The 18865-nt window shown below is 45.5% G+C and overlaps 1 protein-coding gene across 1 annotated transcript in view; it reads right to left on the bottom strand.

Annotated features, from left to right (window-relative positions):
• LOC144606262 (apoptosis-inducing factor 3-like) overlaps nt 1-18865 on the bottom strand; it is a 46007-nt gene that overhangs the window by 7644 nt on the left and 19498 nt on the right. The window contains exons 8-12 of the mRNA XM_078422186.1: nt 14352-14482; nt 8435-8548; nt 6501-6574; nt 6333-6396; nt 4664-4740 (exon numbers count right to left, since the gene is read on the bottom strand). Coding sequence (XP_078278312.1) covers nt 4664-4740; nt 6333-6396; nt 6501-6574; nt 8435-8548; nt 14352-14482 — 460 coding nt within the window. The remainder of the gene's footprint in view (nt 1-4663; nt 4741-6332; nt 6397-6500; nt 6575-8434; nt 8549-14351; nt 14483-18865) is intronic.

Here is an 18865-nt window from a genome sequence, read left to right as displayed (position 1 = left end):
CTTTTCACTGTACCTCGGTACACGTGACGATAAACTAATAAACTAAATCTCAGCTTTAAAAATACCCAATGACTTGGCCTCCACTGCCGTCTATGGCAATGAATTCTACAGATTCTACAATTCCACAGTTACTCCAGTACTTTGTACTTTACGCAAGATTCCGGCATCTACAGTTCCTTAGGTAGACACAAAATGCTGGAGTAACTCAGTGGGTCAGGCAGCATCTCGGGCGAGAAGGAATGGGTGGTGTTTCGGGTCTAGACCCTTCTTCAGACTGATCAGACTGCAATTCCTTAAGTCTACAAGATACAATGCAGTTGATTTTGTGCAGCATTCACATTTCCCTTAATACCTCATATAATACAACCAGCTTTCATAATTTCGTAAGGACTCTTGTTCCACTGAAATGTTACCATACGAAACACAGCAGTGAATGTTCAGTGAATGAAACTCGGCTCAAGGGCTACAATAAGATGTGTTGCAATTTTAACCGCAGAGCATTTCATTTCAATTACAAGATGGAGATCTGGGCCCTCAGAGTTTAGAATTAATGGCCTTGAGTTACATCGAGGATGACAATTCATACTCAGGATATAACATAAGCAGGAACAGCTGCACACGTTTGACATTAATTATGTTTAATTATAATATAATATCATATCATATAATATTGTATAATGTAATATAATATAATGTAATAAAATATAATATAATATAATGTAATATAATGTAATATAATATAATAAAATATAATATATAATATATCATATAATGTAATATAATATCATGTAATAAAATATAATATAATGTAATATAATATCATGTAATAAAATATAATATATAATATCATATCATATAATGTAATGTAATATAATGTAATAAAATATAATATAATTATGTAATAAAATATAATATATAATATAATATAATATATATAATATAATATAATATAATATAATATAATATAATATAATATAATATAATATAATATATAATATCATATCCTCCAATATCCTCCAATATCATATCCTCCAATTCGACGACACTGAAAAAATCATTCACGCTTTCATTTCCTCCCGCCTAGACTACTGCAACTCCCTATACACTGGGATCAGCCAATCTTCCCTGTCCCGCCTGCAACTGGTCCAAAACGCCGCAGCGAGACTCCTGACATGTACCCGTAAAAGGGACCACATCACGCCGATTCTGGCCTCTCTCCACTGGCTCCCTGTACGGTACAGAATCAACTTCAAGCTCCTCCTCTTCAAATATAAAGCACTAAATGGACATTCCCCCCCCTACATCAAAAATCTTCTAACCCACCTCTCTAACTCCAGGTCCCTCAGGTCGGCCGACTTGGGGCTACTCACTATCCCCCGGTCTAGGCTTAAGCTCAGGGGTGACCGCGCTTTTGCGGTTGCAGCTCCTAGACTGTGGAACAGCATCCCTCTCCCCATCAGAACTGCCCCCTCCATCGACTCCTTTAAGTCCAGGCTCAAAACCTATTTCTACTCCCTAGCGTTTGAGGCCCATTGAGGAGGCGCTGTGAACTGTTTTGTATGTGCTGTTATGTTTGTGTGCTATTGTATGTTTCATTTTTTCCTTAGCACCTAATCAGATGTACAGCACTTTGGTCAATGTGGGTTGTTTTTAAATGTGCTATATAAATAAAATTGACTTGACTTGACTTGATATCATATAATGTAATATAATATAATGTAATAAAATATAATATAATATAATGTAATAAAATATAATATCATATCATATCGTATAATGTAATATAATGTAATGAAATATAATATATCATATCATATATATACAGCCGGAAACAGGCCTTTTCGGCCCTCCAAGTCCGTGCCGCCCAGCGATCCCCGTACATTAACATGTAATATAATACAATATAATATAATCTAATGTAATAAAATAAATTATAGTATAATATAATGTAATAAAATATATAATATAATATAATAAAATAAAATATAATATAATGTAATATAATATAATATAATATAATATAATATAATAAAATATAACATAACATAATGTAATAAAATATAATATAAAATATAAAAGGACTGGACAAGCTAGATGCAGGAAAAATGTTCCCAATGTTGGGTGAGTCCAGAACCAGGGACCACAGTCTTACAATAAAGGGGAGGCCATTTAAAACTGAGGTGAGAAAAAACTTTTTTTCCCAGAGAGTTGTGAATTTGTGGAATTCTCTGCCACAGAGGGCAGTGGAGGCCAAATCATTGGATGGATTTAAGAGAGATTTAGATAGCGCTCTAGGGGCTAGTGGAATCAAGGGATATGGGGAGAAGGCAGGCACTGGGTATTGATTGAGGACGATCAGCCATGATCACAATGAATGGCGGTGCTGGCTCGAAGGGCCGAATGGCCTCCTCCTGCACTTATTGTCTATGTTTCTATATTTCTATAATATAATATAATGTAATAAAATACAATATAATATAATATAATGTAATAAAATATAATATAATACAACATAATATAACATAATATAATATAATATGAAATAATGTAATATAATGTAATAAAATACAATATAATATAATATGTAATAAAATACAATATAATATAATGTAATATAATCTAATCTTAAGACTTTATGTTTATTGTTCAACATGCATTTCCAGCAGAGAACACGTTTTGCTCTGCATGTTCCACTCACGTGCTTACATGCAAGTGTAGATGGGCAGAACAGGTCCTTATTGATAATCTGATGAGGTTACATTCGTTACTAGCCAAATACTCAGCAGCTCTGAGGATAATTATACCCTCATTGACATAATTCATTTTACAAAGTGCTCAGGGCAGGTGCGACCTGGCACGTTGTTAATGAATTAGAAAGCTGCCAAGTTTCAAGCACCATTGAAGGATGGCACTTCAGGGTTATGAGAATGATCTCAGGGATAATTGGATGAATGTAGGAGGAGCATTTGAGCTCTGGGTCTGTGTTCACTGGAGTTTAGGAGGATGAGGGGGGTGAGGGTGGGGAAGATGTACTAACGACAGGGTTGTTAGCACATCGACAGGCGGGAGGGATCTCATTGAAACTTACCGAATAACGAAAGGCCAAGACAGAGTGGATGTGGAGAGTATGTTTCCACTAGTGGGAGAGTCTAGGACCAGAGGGCACACCTTCGGAATAACAGGATGCACCTTTAGAATGGAGATGAGGAGGAATTTCTTTAGCCAAAGAGAAGTGAATCTGTGGAGGCCAAGTTAATGGGTATTTTTAAGGCAGAGATTGACAGATTCTTGATTAGTACGGGTGTCAGAGGTTACGGGGAGAAGACAGGAGAATGGGGTTGTGAGGTAAAGATAGATCAGCCATGATTGAATGGTGGAGTAGACTCGATGGGCCGAATGGCCTGGTTATGCTCCTGTGCCTTGTGGTCACTTCAGAGTTTCAGCATTCCTTGTGTTGGGTCGTACTTCAGTGTACGTGCTGTAGAACTACCATCGCCCAGCACTAGATCCTTGCTGGGAATGTTAAATTTATCCTAGATCATCCTAGAAAGTATGCAATGGAAATCATTCATCTGCTCCTCTTATCGGCACCTTTTTGTCCATTATAAGATTATTTAGGGGTTGGACATGTTAGAGGCAAGAAACATGTTCCCAATGTTGGAGGAGTCCAGAACCAGGGGCTACAGTTTAAGAATAAGGGGTAGGCCATTTAGAACGGAGATGAGGAAAAACTTTTTCAGTCAGAGAGTTGTAAGTCTGTGGAATTCTCTGCCTCAGAAGGCAGTGGAGGCTAATTCTTTGAATGCATTCAAGAGAGAGCTAGATAGTATGGGGGTATGGGGAGAAGGCAGGATCGGGGTACTGATTGAGAATGATCAGCCATGATCACATTGAATGGTGGTGCTGCCAGGACAGGTTTAGAGGGATATGGACTAAAGGCAGGCAAGTGGAACTAGTGTAGATGGGGCATGTTGGTCGGTGTGGGCAAGTGGGACTAGTGTAGATGGGGCATGTTGGTCGGTGTGGGCAGGTGGGACTAGTGTAGATGGGGCATGTTGGTCGGTGTGGGCAGGTGGGACTAGTGTAGATGGGGCATGTTGGTCGGTGTGGGCATATTGGGCCGCAGGGCCTGTTTCCACGCTGTTTGACTCTATGAGACAATGGCTCTATGATTGAAAGATACAGATACAGGTGTGTATCCTCTGATTAGAAACATAGAAGCATAGAAAATAGGTGCAGGAGTAGGCCATTCGGCCCTCCGAGCCAGCACCACCATTTGAATATGGTCATGGCAGATCATCCAAAAGCAATACCCCGTTCCGACTTTCTCCCCGTATCCCTTGATTCCGTTAGCCCTAAGAGCTAAATCTAACTCTCTCCTGAAAACATCCAGTGAATTGGCCTCCGCTGCCTTCTGTGGCAGCGAATTCCACAGATTCACAACTCTCTGGGTGAAAAAAGTTTTTCCTCATCTCAGTCTTAAATGGCCTACCCCTTATTCTTAAAGATTGAGAATTTGGATTGGCTTGCAGCCAAGTGGTGAGGGGAAAAATGGAAGAATGGAAACAAGGAGGAAAATTTGTTACATAAAACATGAAAGAGCGTGGGTGAAGGATATCCTTTAAAGCAGTGAAGCTGTGGTACTCAAGAGAATAATTTCTACCTTATTAACAATGACCTGTCTGTTCGCATCCATTTTGACACCACTGTTTAGAAGGAAGCTTGTTGCAGGGATCACTCCTGTCCACACCGTCACAGGTAGTTTATGCAAGAGATAAAAGACTATGTAAGGAAGACTGTACAAGGAAAATAAACAGTTATATCAGTCTAGTTTACAGATCCAGCGTGGAAACAGGCCCTTCGGTCCACTGAGTCCGCGCTGACCAGCAATCCCCGCACACTAACACTATCCTACGCACACTGGGGACAATTTACATTTGAGCTAAGCCAGTTTACCTACAAACCAGTACGTCTTTGGAGCGTGGGAGGAAACCGAAGATCTCGGAGAAAACCCACGCAGGTCACGGGGAGAACGTACAAACTCCGTACAGACAGCGCCTGTAGTCGGGATGGAACCCGGATGCCTGGTGCCATAAGGCACAACTCTACTGCTATACCATCATGCCAATCCTTTACTAGAAAACGATTTTATTCTTTAGAGCGCAGAAGGATGAGGGGTGATATTAAAGAGGTGTACAAAATCTTCAGAGGAATAGATCGGGTAAATGCAGTCTCTTGCCCAGAGTAGGGGAAATTGAGGAGCTTCGGCAAAAAAATGTAAATTGTCCCTAGTTTGCAGGATAGTGCTAATGTACAGTGTGGTCACCGGTCGGTGCGGACTCGGTGAGCCGAAGGACCTGTTTCCTCAGCGGGGGAATTGAGATCCAGATAACATAGGTTTAAGATGAGGGGGGAAAGATTTAATAGTAACCCGAGGGGTAACTTTCTGTACACAAATGGTGGTGGGAGCATGGAACGAGCTGAGTTTATCAAGTTATTATATATGTATCATTATAACATTCAGGAGACATTTGGCAGGTATATGGATAGGGTTTAGAGGGTTATGGGTCGAGTGTGGGCAGGAGGGAGTAGTGTAGATGGGACATGTTGGTCGGGGTGGGCAAGTTGGTCCAAAGGTGCCCGTGTTGAAACATGCCCTTCGGCCCAACTTGCCCACACTGCCCAACATATTCCATCTACACTAGTCTCACCTGCCTGCCTTTGGCCCATACCCACCTAAACCTGTCCTATCCATGTACCAGTCAAAATGATTCTTAAACGTTGCGATAGTCCCTGCCTCAACTACCTCCTCCGGCAGCTCGTTCCATGTACCCACAACCCTTTGCGTGAAAAAGTTGCCCCTCAGATTCCTATTAAATCTTTCCCCCGTTGGAGAAGGAACTTTTTCACCCAGAGAGTTGTGAATTTGTGGAATTCTCTGCCACAGAGGGCAGTGGAGGCCAATTCACTGGATGGATTTAAGAGAGAGTTAGATAGAGTTCTAGGGGCTAGTGGAATCAAGGGATATGGGAAGAAGGCAGGCACAGGTTATTGATTGTGGAAGGTCAGCCATGATTACAATGATTGGCGTTGCTGGCTCGAAGGGCTGAATGGCCTCCTCCTGCACCTATTTTCTATGTTTCTATTTTTCTCACCTTAAACCTATGTCCTCTGGTTCTCGATTCGCCTTCTCTGGGCAAGAGACTGTGTGTCTACCCGATCTATGCCTCTGTGCGCATACAGATGGGATAGGCGGTACAGACATTGTGGGCTAAAGGGCCTGTTCTATGTTCAATGATTAACCATCCAGTTAAAAATATATAACCTTATACCTATTCCCACGACACATATTTCTGCTGGAATAACTCTTCCATCTTCAAGCACAACTGCTCCCAACTGCAAATACATGAAAAGTTATTGATGTAAGTTACAAAAATTGGCTCCAAGATTGAACAATAAATATGCATTGAAATGATCAATTAATTATTCATTAAGTTTACCAATCTATTCTGTCCCGTGAATTCCATCACACTACTTTCCATGAAAAACTTCACATTTTCATCTTCAAACTTCTGTAACATTAAGGATTTCCAATTAGAAACAAGATCAAGTTCACAATTAAGTCTAATGAGCTCAGAGGTAGTAGTGCAGGCATACATTAACGATTAAAAGCCGAGGACGACAAAAGCAAGCTTCAGCGCTTTTCTTGAACAGCAACAGAATACATATTAAAATATTCTGTCGCTTATTTAAAGATAAGTACGGATAAGCAAAAGTTAGAAACTGGGAACCGCAGATGCTGGAGATACCAAGGAAAGACACAAAGTGCCGGAGTGACTCAGCGGGTCAGGCAGCATTAGGGTTGCCAACAATCTCACTCCCACGTAAGGGACAAAAGGTGACGTCACCGCCCCGCGCCCCACGTGGCCTCACCCAGCCAGCGGCCACGTGCTCCCGCTCCACCAATGACGGCCACCAGGGCCGTGAGGCGGGTTACCACGCAACCTCTGTTAGGCGGCGCCAGGGCCTCCGGGCCTAAACTGTCCGGGACTACAGTGTCCGGGCCTACAGTGGCCCTCGGGCCTAATACGGGGCAAGGGAGGTCCCTTACGGGACAAACCAATTTAGCCCAAAATATGGGATGTCCCGGCTAATATGGGACAGTTGGCAACCCTAGGCCGCATCCCTGGAGAACATGGACAGGTGACGTTTCGGGACTGGAGCCTTCATCAGAGCAAAAGGCCGGCAAAAAATTTTGAATCCAAAGAAGTGGTGTCCTTCAGAAATAAAAACAGAAAGTGTTGGAAACACTCAGCCAGTCGGGCAGCGTTTGTAGAATGAGAAACAGAGTTAAAAAGCTCAAAGATCCTTCAATCTGTTGAGCATTTCTTGAATTGTAATGTAGTTTAGTTTAGTACGCAGAAACAGACCATTCGGCCAACCGAGTCCGCGCCGACCAGCGATCCACGCACACTAGCACTAAACCCCACACTCGGGACAATTTCCAATTTTACCAATGCCAATTAACCGACAAACCTGTACGTCTTTGGAGTGTGGGAGGAAGCCGGAGCACCCGGAGAAAACCCACGCAGGTCACGGGGAGAACGTACAAACTCCGTACAGACAGCACCCGTAGTCAGGATCGAACCGGGGTCTCTGCCGCTGTAAAGCAGCAACGCTACCAGTGAGCCGCCATGCCACCCCTTGAATATTCTGTTCTTGTTTCTGATTCCCCATATTTGCAGATTCTCTCTTATTTTTTTAGCAGAAGAAAAGACTGCTGGAGGAACGCAGCAGGTCAGGCAGCCTGTGTGGGAGGAATGGGCAGATAACGTTTCGACTCGAGACTCTGCAAACATCGACTGTTCAATTCGACCGCACGCTGCCTCAGCCAATTAGCGAAAGGCCCGGATAGAGTGGATGTGGAGAGGATGTTTCCACTAGTGGGAGAGTCTGGGAGCAGAGGGCACAGCCTCAGAATAACATGACGTACCTTTTGAAAGGAGATGAGGAGGGATTTCTTTAGTCAGAGGGTGGTGAATCTGCGGAATTCATTGCCGCTGAAGGCTGTGGAGGCCAAGTCAATGGATATTTTTAAGGCAGAGTTAGATCGATTCTTGATTAGTGCGGGTGTCAGGCGTTATGGGGAGAAGGCAGAAGAATGGGGTTGAGAGGGAAAGATCGACCCACCATGATTGAATGCGGAGTAGGCTTGATGGGCCGAATGGCCTACTTCTACTACCTATGGACGTATGACCCGCTGAGCTTCTACCAGCAGTTTGTATTTTTGCTCAGGATTCCAGCATCTGCAGTTCCTCATGCCTTTCTTTTATCTTCGAACTTTCTTTGGAACTGGGTCTTACGGCTGATTATGTACGATCTTTCCAACCGTTCTCATTTCAGACAGCGTAGATTTAAACTTGTCAACTTAACTTCATTATGGCTCTGCCAACGTCCATCCCCAGCTCTTCCTGAAGTGGGACCTTGGTCATTCCGACCACTGTCACAGACTTGGCTTTGTACATCAGGTACCAGGCTATCTCCATCCCTAGAAGATCACAGAGAAAAAAAAAACTCAGGTGAAATACTGATGTTACCTCCTTGTACAAAGGGCATGCGTGTGCTCGCAATGTCTCATTAGAATTTATATACATGATTGATTGAATTGATTGAAAAATACTGCAAGGAACCAGGCCCTTCAGCCCACCGAATCCACAGGAACATAGAACATAAGATCCATAGGAACATACTCCGTGCAGGAGTAGGCCATTCGGCCCTACGAGCCAGCACCGCCATTCAATATGATCATGGCTGATCATCCTAAATCAGTGCCCCGTTCCGGCTTTTTCCCCATCTCCCTTGATTCCCTTAGCCCTAAGAGCTAAATCTAACTCTCTCTTGAAAACTTCCCTTGAAGTCTGGTACTTTACTAGTGGACAAATCCTTTTGAGGTCCAAAGCATAAAATGACCATTCATGGTAAACATCAATATGTGGTTTCCTTGTGGCCTAAACATCTTCCACGTAGACATTTATAAAAAGCATAAATATTAAGCACTTTAGCACTGCTAAGCTAACATTATTTGATTAATTGAAAGATGCAGCATGGAAACTGGCCCTTCGGCCCACCGAGTCCATGCCGGCCATTGATAACCCGTTCACACTAGTTCTATGTTATCCCGCTGCAGATCAATTTCGCTTCTGGGATAAATGAAGTTTGATCGTATCGCATCGTATCATATCATACACACTGGGGAAAATTTACAGAGGCCAATTAACATATTAACCCCTCACGTCTTTGGGGTGTGGGAGGAAACCGGAGCACCCGGAGGAAACCCACGCGGTCACAGGGAGAACGTGCAAACTCCACACGGACAGCACCCGGGGTCAGGATCGAACCCAGGTCTTTGGCTCCGTGAGGTAGTGGCTCTACCAGCTGCGTCGCTGTGCCACCCACGTCTTCAGGGACATGGACTGGCGTTCCAATGCAGCACATTGAGAATGCTCCCTTACAGGTGACAAACTGAGGATGGGCTGGTCCTAGTCAGACGTACAAGGCGCTATACAAAGGCAGGTTATTGTATATGGAGGTAAAAAAACAAGTAGTGATGGAAAGGAAGACTGAAGCTTGTATACAGTTGCCTGCGGCAGTCAAAACAAGTCATCCTTCCTGCTCCAGTTTAGACATCTGTAGGATCATCTACACCACTATAAGACCCACTTACCCACACAGCATTTAATAAACGTTAGGAGCAGAGGAAATTTACAGGGGCGAAGGAGGCACTAAAACCCCAACCAGAGAAAACCCATGCTGGTCACGGGGAGGGAGTACAGAGAAGGTTCACCAGATTGATTCCTGGGATGGCAGGACTTTCATATGAAGAAAGACTGGATAGACTCGGCTTGTATTCGCTGGAATTTAGAAGATTGAGGGGGGATCTTATAGAAACTTACAAAATTCTTAAGGGGTTGGACAGGCTAGATGCAGGAAGATTGTTCCCGATGTTTTCCAGAACAAGGGGTCACAGTTTAAGGATAAGGGGGAAGTCTTTTAGGACCGAGATGAGAAAGTTTTTTTTCACACAGAGAGTGGTGAATCTGTGGAATTCTCTGCCACAGAAGGTAGTTGAGGCCAGTTCATTGGCTATATTTAAGAGGGAGTTAGATGTGGCCCTTGTGGCTAAAGGGATCAGGGGGTATGGAGAGAAGGCAGGTACGGGATACTGAGTTGGATGATTAGCCATGATCATATTGAATGGCCGTGCAGGCTGGAAGAGCCGAATGGCCTACTCCTGCACCTATTTCTATGTTTCTAGAACGTACAAACTCCGTTCAGACAGCACCCATGGTCGGGATCGAACCCGGGTCTCTGGCCCTGTAAGGCAGCAACTCTACCGCTGCGCTACCGGGCAGCCTTAGTCGGCACGGATTCGTTGGGCCAAAGGTCCTTGTTTCCGCACTGTATCTTCAAACTAAAACAAAACTAAAGTTATCTTTAAAATCTTTAACTTTATGTTCCCTGTTATTTAGAAAACCACTCTCCCACTTGTCTAACAAATGGGCGCAATAAAAGTCACTATTCCCCGATCAGTTTTATTGCCCTCAGTTTAGTTTGCAACCCCCTAATGTTTATTTTAACTTAGCTGTGGATTCCAAGTACCATGTTAAATCTATTTATTGCCTCTCCCAACATAAATTCCCTTCGCTATGTTCGGCTCTTTTCCCATTACGCTTCCCCAATCTGTAAGCTCCTGGGTTAAACATTTTACAAACTACTCATCCTTCCTATAACTTCCAGAATTTCCTACAATGTTTGATATTGTCAGGTCGGGAGACCCAGTTATGGAGAGAGAGAGTAGAGAGGGACCAAGCTGGGGTTGTTTCTTCATTTCAAAGGGATTGAGGGAGCTTAGATTGTGGATAGTGTGTGGATATAAAAGGCAGTTTAAGAGCTAGATAGAGCTCTTAAGGATAGCGGAGTCAGGGGGTATGGGGAGAAGGCAGGAGCGGGGTACTGATTGAGAATGATCAGCCATGATCACATTGAATGGTGGTGCTGGCTCGAAGGGCCGAATGGCCTACTCCTGCACCTATTGTCTATTGTGTGGATATTAAAGAGAGTCTAATATTGTGAGGATAGAAACATAGAACATAGAAAATAGGTGCAGGAGTATTCGAGCCAGCACCGCCATTCAATATGATCGTGGCTGATCATCTAAAATCAGTACCCCGTTCCTGTTTTTTCCCCCATATCCCTCGATTCCTTTAGCCCCGAGAGCTAAATCTGACTCTCTCCTGAAATAGGCTTTATAATAACTGCCCTTTATAAAACTGCCCTTTATAAAAGGCAGTCTAATGTTGTGTGGATAATATAACTCACTCCATCAATTCAGACAGCTTGATCCTTCCTCAAGTTAATGCAAGCTTTGAGCTGCCGTACGTACCTCGAAGCTCGGCAGTTTTCTTCCTGAGTCACTCAGCCTCACACAAGGATGTCCTAAAACCCTTGCTCTACAATGTCCACGCAGGAATGTTAACAGAGGTGAAACTTTTGAGAAATATCTGCACACTGCAATGGTGAACTTTCAGAATGATTCTGGGTCCAATCCCAGAAAGGTCAACGGCTTTTACCAGTGTCCGGTGAACACGTGTAATGTAATGAGTGGTAACTTCACTTGTTGCACTATCATTTTGCAGGGCGTTGTGGATGTAGCCCAGTCCATCACACAGATCAGACTGCACCATTGACTCCATCTACACTTCACGCTCCCTCGGAAAAGCAGCCGACATAATCACGACACCCTGGTCATTCCTTCCTCTCCCTCTCCCTGCCTCCGCATGGCAACAGGTTCAGTGGCTTGAAAGCGCGCACCACCAGACTCAGGAACAGCTTCTTCCCTGGTGTTATCAGGCTTCTGAACGGCCCTTCCATCAGCCAGAGTATTGGCCGATTCACCTCTACCCCATTGAGAACTGGATAGAGCTCTTAAGGATAGCGGAGTCAGGGGGTATGGGGAGAAGGCAGGAACGTGGTACTGATTGAGAATGATCAGCCATGATCACATTGAATGGCGGTGCTGGCTCGAAGGGCCGAATGGCCTCCTCCTGCACCTATTGTCTATTGTCTATTAACTTTGTCTTGGAACTGATGCACTACAATGCTGAGAACTGTAGTCTGCACCCTGTATCTTCCCCTTTGCTCTACCTATTGCCCTTCAGTTGAACTGATTGCATTGATGTGTAGTATTAGCTGATCTGTTTGGATACAATACAATACAATACAATATATATTTGTCATTGTACAGGGGTACAACGAGATTGGGAATGCGCCTCCCATACGATGCAATAAATTAATTAGCTCGTCAGTATTAATTTAAACAACCCAATGAAACAAATTGTAACAGTTTTAAAACAGAATAAAGTGCAAGTAGGTCTGTGCCGGTTCACTGTGCGATGTGACCATCCGGCTCAGCAGGACCGGTTCATAGCAGCTATGGCCCTGGGGATGAAGCTGTTCCTGAGTCTGGAGGTGCGGGCGTAGAAGGCCTTGTATCGTCTGCCCGATGGTAGAAGTTCGAACAGACTGTTGCAGGGGTGTGAAGAGTCTTTGTGGATGCTGGTGGCTTTTCTGAGGCATCGTGTGTTGTCCAAGGCTGGTAGCTGTGTTCCGATGGTCCTCTGAGCTCTATGGACAACCCGCTGAAGAGCTTTCCTCTCTGCCTCCATGCAGCTGAGATACCACACAGGGATGCCATGTGTTAGGATGCTCTCTATGGTGCAGCGGTAGAAGGTCGTCAGCAGCTGTTGGGGTAGACCAGACTTTTTCAGTGTTCTCAGGTAGAACAGTCATTGCTGTGCCTTTTTGACCAGCGCAGCAGTGTTATTGGACCATGTTAGGTCCTCCGAAATGTGAGTGCCCAGAAACTTGAAGCTGGACACTCTCTCCACACTGTCCCCGTTGATAAAGATCGGGGCGTATTCCCTGTTGTGTGCCCTATGGAAGTTGATGATCAGCTCCTTGGTCTTGGTGGTATTTAGGGACAGGTTGTTATCAGAGCACCAGTCCGCCAGGTTCTGCACCTCCGCTCTGTATTTTGTTTCATCACCGTTGGTGATTAGCCCGATCACCGTTGTGTCATCTGCAAACTTGACAATGGTGTTGGTGTTGAATGCAGGAACACAGTTGTGTGTGAATAAGGAGTAGAGCATGGGGCTCAGAACACAGCCCTGTGGTGTGCCGGTACTCAGGGTCCAGTCTCACTGCCTGCGGTCGCTCCAGCAGGAAGTCCAGGATCCAGTCGCATAACAACGAGCTGAGGCCTAGCTGGTGGAGTTGGAGTTTGGTGATGAGCTTGCTGGGGATGACCGTGTTGAAGGCGGAGCTATAGTCAATGAATAGCATCCTCACGTACGTGCCCTGTCTCTCCAGGTGAATCAGGACAGTGTGAAGAGCCAGAGAGATGGCGTCCTCATAAAAAACAAAGCTTTTCACTGTACCTCGGCACACATGGCAATAAAAAACTTAAACCTAAATATATTACGGACAATAGAACATCTGGAGCTGGAGCAATTTAATGTCACCTGTATCGAGGTACAGTGAGACGCTTTTGTTGCGTGCCAACCAGCCAGCGGAAAGACAATACATAATTACAATCGAGCCGTCCACAATGTACAGATACATGGAAAGGGAATAACGTTTAGTGCCAGGTAAAGCCAGTAAAATCCAATCAAAAATAGTCTGATAGTAGTTCAGGACTGCTCTCTGGTTGCGGTAGGATGATTCGGTAGCCTGATAACAGCTGGGAAGAAACTGTCCCTGAATCTGGAGACGTGCGTTTTCACTAGGGTTGCCAACTATCTCACTCCCAAATACAGGACAAGGTGATGCCACCGCCCCTCGTCCCACGTGACCTCACCCAGCCAGCGGCCATGTGCTCCCGCTCCACCAATGGCGGCCGACCGGGCCGGGAGGCGGGTTGCCAAACAACCTCCGTTAGGCGAACACACATGGTCCCGCTAACCGAACACGCTCCGTTAGCCGACACTGTCCCGGCCTCCAGCGGCCCGCGGCCCTAGACGGGACAAGGGCGGTCCCGTACGGGACAAACCAATTTAACCCAAAATACGGGATGTCCTGGCTAATACGGGACAGTTGGCAACCCTAGGTTTCACACCCCTGTAACATTTTTGCCCAATGTGGAGAGGGGAGTTGTGCTATTACTTACGAAGGATTGTGATGTTGACTTGCAAGACTAGTTTCTCTCTTACTCACGCAAAATTTCTCGGCGTCCATCGAGTAATGCAAGCCCATAAAACGTGTGCACTTCTCCAAAAGAACTTTAAAGGAATTACCAAGGAATGAGGAGCCCACGATGACAATGGTTTTCCCCTTGGACGACCGGTCAATTTTCCTTGCTTCCTCAGGGGAGTTCAAGCTGAATATATTTTTCAGATCTGTCCCTGGGCAATTAATTTTACGAGGTCTGTATTTAAAAACAAAACATTATAGACACAGAATAATAACACTGGACTGAAATAACTGATGCACCTGGAGTGTGCTTTTTTGACATCAAAAACTAGACATTTTGTAATATTATTACGAGAGTACAAGTAACATCGAATCCCAAGGAAATCTCAGGAGATAACTTCACAAACCACAGCATTGTCAAGAAGACAGTAGCAGGTATAAAAAACATTCGAACTTGTCAGAATCACAGTCATAACAGCACAGAAACAGGCCCTTCAGCCCAACATGTCCATGCCAACCAAAATACCATATCTAAGATAGTCCCACCTGCCTGCATTTGGCCCATGCCCCTCATAATCTTTTCTATCCATGTAACTCTCTGTGTGGAAAAAAAAACATTGTCCCCCAGGTAGACACAAAATGCTGGCGTAACTCAGTGGGACAGGCAGTATCTCCGGACAGAAGGAATGGGTGACGTTTCGGGTCAAGACCCTTCTTCAGACTGGGGGTCGGGGAACGCATAGATAGGGAAGTGTGGGGTGTGAAAACGAGACATCAAAAAGAGATATAAAAGACATAAAGTTCAAGGAAAATGTAGAATAGATCATCGTTAGCTCGGAGAAGGTAACAACAAAGCAAATAGAGATAAAATGAAATCAGCGGGACAGTCAGACTGGTCGGAGAACAGGGAAGGGGGTGGGATGGAGGGAGATTTTCTATTAAATCTTTCCCCTCTCAACGTAAATCTATATCTTCTGATTCCTCTACCCTGGGAAAAAGATTACATATTCCCCTCATAAGGCTGTACACTTCTATAAGATTACTCCTCAGCTACTGGCACTCTAAGGAATGAAGTCCTAGCCTAGCTAGCCTCGCTCTAGCTCAGGCCCTTAAGTCCTGAGCTTAATAACTTCCTTCCTATGCATGTGTTTAAGCATGCTCTCTACAAAGACCTCTGGAATAGCTTCTAACCTACACATATGCTTAATAGTGTAAGAAAATAACTGCAGATGCTGGTACAAATCACTGCAAATTTATGTGTACGTGACAAATGAAAAATTGACTATTAAATCGCAGGTATTTATTCACAAAATGCTGAAGTAACTCAGCAGCTCAGGCAGCATCTCAGGAGAGAAGGAATGGGTCACGTTTCGGGTCGAGACCCTTCTTCAGACTCTCCTGAGATGCTGCCTGAGATTACTCCAGCATTTTGTGAATAAATACACATATGCTTAGATAAATGCCCGCTTTTGGTTATTATACAATACAATACAATACAATACAATATATCTTTATTGTCATTGTACCCAGGGGTACAACGAGATTGGGAATGCGCCTCCCATACGATGCAATAATTTAAGTAATTAACAGCAACCCAACGAAACGAAACAATTGTAACAGTTTTTAGACAGGGTAAAGTGCAAGTTGATCTATGCGTTGTGGCCATCCGGCTCAGCAGGACCGGTTCATAGCAGCTATGGCCCTGGGGATGAAGCTGTTCCTGAGTCTGGAGGTGCGGGCGTAGAAGGCCTTGTATCGTCTGCCCGATGGAAGGAGTTCGAACAGACTGTTGCAGGGGTGTGAAGAGTCTTTGTGGATGCTGGTGGCTTTTCTGAGGCATCGTGTGTTGTAGATGCCCTCCAAGTCTGGTAGCTGTGTTCCGATGGCCCTCTGAGCTCTATGGACTACCCGCTGTAGAGCTTTCCTTTCTGCCTCCGTGCAGCTGAGGTACCACACAGGGATGCCATGCGTTAGGATGCTCTCTATGGTGCAGCGGTAGAAGGTCGTCAGCAGCTGTTGGGGTAGACCAGACTTTTTCAGTGTTCTTAAGTAGAACAGTCTTTGTTGTGCCTTCTTGACCAGCGCAGCAGTGTTATTGGACCATGTTAGGTCCTCCGAAATGTGAGTACCCAGAAACTTGAAGCTAGACACTCTCTCCACACTGTCCCCGTTGATAGAGATCGGGGCATATTCCCCATTATGTGACCTACGGAAGTTGATGATCAGCTCCTTGGTCTTGGTGGTATTTAGGGACAGGTTGTTATCCGAGCACCAGTCCGCCAGGTTCTGCACCTCCGCTCTATAGTTTGTTTCATCCCCGTTGGTGATAAGCCCGATCACCGTTGTGTCGTCTTCAAACTTGACAATGGTGTTGGTGTCGAATGCAGGAACACAGTCGTGTGTGAAGAGGGAGTAGAGCATGGGGCTCAGAACACAGCCCTGTGGTGTGCCGGTACACAGGGTGATAGTGGAGGACAGGCGCGGGCCCATTCTCACTGTCTGCGGTCGTTCCAGCAGGAATGTGATGATTCCTCATACCCTCATAAATGTGATGAATCCAGCTCACTAGGTGGCTCCCTGCATCGAAGGAACAACCCTTTGGGGCGGCACGGTGGCTCAGCGGTAGAGTTGCTGCCTCACAGCGCCAGGGACCCGGGTTTAATCCTGACTCCAGGTGCTGTCTGTACGCTTGGCCTGTGGATTGTCTCTCGGAGCTCTGGTTTCTTCCCACACTCCAAAGATGTACAGATCTGATGGCTAATTGGCTTCGGTAAGAATTTTAAATGGCCCCCAGCACGCAGGATAGTGCTAGTGTACGGGGATTGCTGTACGGCCCGGACTCTGTGGGCAGAATGGCTCGTAACCAGGCCTCATATCTAAACTAAACCAAACTAAACCCATTGAGACTAACTAAAACGGCTTATAAATTGTGCATCAAAGTCACTGTGCAGGTGCCTTGCTAAATATAAAGTCACCAGTACACGAGGCAGAACTGAAGAACAGGAAAACTTAGCTAAATTAGAACACAAAACCAGCCATGATTTTGATCATGTTCTTATGTCAGCCTTATATTCCAAAATGTTCCTCGCTAGCAACCTTGTTCTACCCTCTAAACCTGCTGCTTATCAAAACCCAACCGCACCTCCTAGAACGTAAATCACGTTGTATGTATCCATAAACCTTGACCTACACTGGCCTTGTAGGGACCCAAGGCGAAACATCACCTCCAGAGATGCTGCCTGACCCGCTGAGTTTAGTTTGGTTTCAGTTTAGAGATGCAGTGTGGAAACAGGCCCTTCGGCCCACCGGGTCCACACCGACCAGCGATCCCTGCAGCATAATACTACCCTACACACACCAATAGACAATAGGTGCAGGAGGAGGCCATTCGGCCCTTCGAGCCAGCACCGCCATTCAATGTGATCATGGCTGATCATTCTCAATCAGTACCCCGTTCCTGCCTTCTCCCCATACCCCCTGACTCCGCTATCCTTAAGAGCTCTATCTAGCTCTCTCTTGAATGCATTCAGAGAATTGGCCTCCACTGCCTTCTGAGGCAGAGCCAGGGACAATTTTACAATTCTACCGCGCCAATTAACCTACAATCCTGTACAGCAGCAATCAGCAGCAGCAGCAGCAGAAGCAGCAGCAACAAGCAGCACCAAGCTGTGTTGCTTGGGAAGTAGTGTGTGGGGATTGTGTGGGGATTGTGTGGGGATAGTAAGGAGTAAGACCTGTGTGATCTCCCGGACAAGTTTCGATCGCCTAGCTTGGGGTCGGAAAGGAATTTCCCGGATTTTTTCCCAAATTGGCCTGGGTTTTTTATCCGGTTTTTCGCCTCTCCCAGGAGATCACTCAGTTCTTTTGGGTGGGCGGTTGGAGCGGTTGGAGTAGCGGCCGGGCGGTAGGTTTAGTAACCGAGCGCGGGGCTTTGTTTGGAGAGTATGAGTGCCAGGGCAGTTTTTTGTTCTGGGTGTCGGATGTGGGGAATCTGGGAGTCTGATAGTCTTCCAGACATCCACATCTGCGCCAGGTGCGACGAGATGGGGCTCCTAAGGGACCGTATTAGGAACCTGGAGCGGCAGATTGATGACCTCCGTCTGGTCAGGGAGAGTGAGGAGGTTATAGATAAGAGTTACAGAGAGGTGGTCACTCCTAGACCACGGGAGGTAGACAATTGGGTCACTGTTAGGGGGGGCAAGGAGCAGAGGCAGGGACTAGGGAGTACCCCGGTGGCTGTACCCCTTGGAAATAAGTACTCCTGTTTAAGTACTGTTGGGGGGGACAGCCTACCTGGGGGCAGCGACGGTGCCCGGGCCTCTGGCAAGGAGTCCGGCCCTGTTGCTCAGAAGGGTAGGGAAAGGAAGAGGAGAGCGATAGTAATAGGGGACTCTATAGTGAGGGGGTCAGATAGGCGTTTCTGTGGACGCAGTCGGGAGACCCGGATGGTGGTTTGCCTCCCTGGTGCCGGTGTCCGGGATGTGTCTGAGCGTGTCCAGAATATCCTGAAAGGGGAGGGAGAGGAGCCAGAGGTCGTGGTACATATAGGTACCAACAATATAGGTAGGATAAGGGAAGAGGTCCTGAAAGGAGAATTTAGGGGGCTAGGAAGAGAGTT

This window comes from Rhinoraja longicauda, chromosome 26, assembly GCF_053455715.1.
Source record: "Rhinoraja longicauda isolate Sanriku21f chromosome 26, sRhiLon1.1, whole genome shotgun sequence".
NCBI lineage: Eukaryota > Metazoa > Chordata > Chondrichthyes > Rajiformes > Arhynchobatidae > Rhinoraja > Rhinoraja longicauda.
The sequence above is the reverse complement of the archived record's forward strand: the minus strand, read 5'-3'. Positions and strand labels throughout refer to the sequence as shown.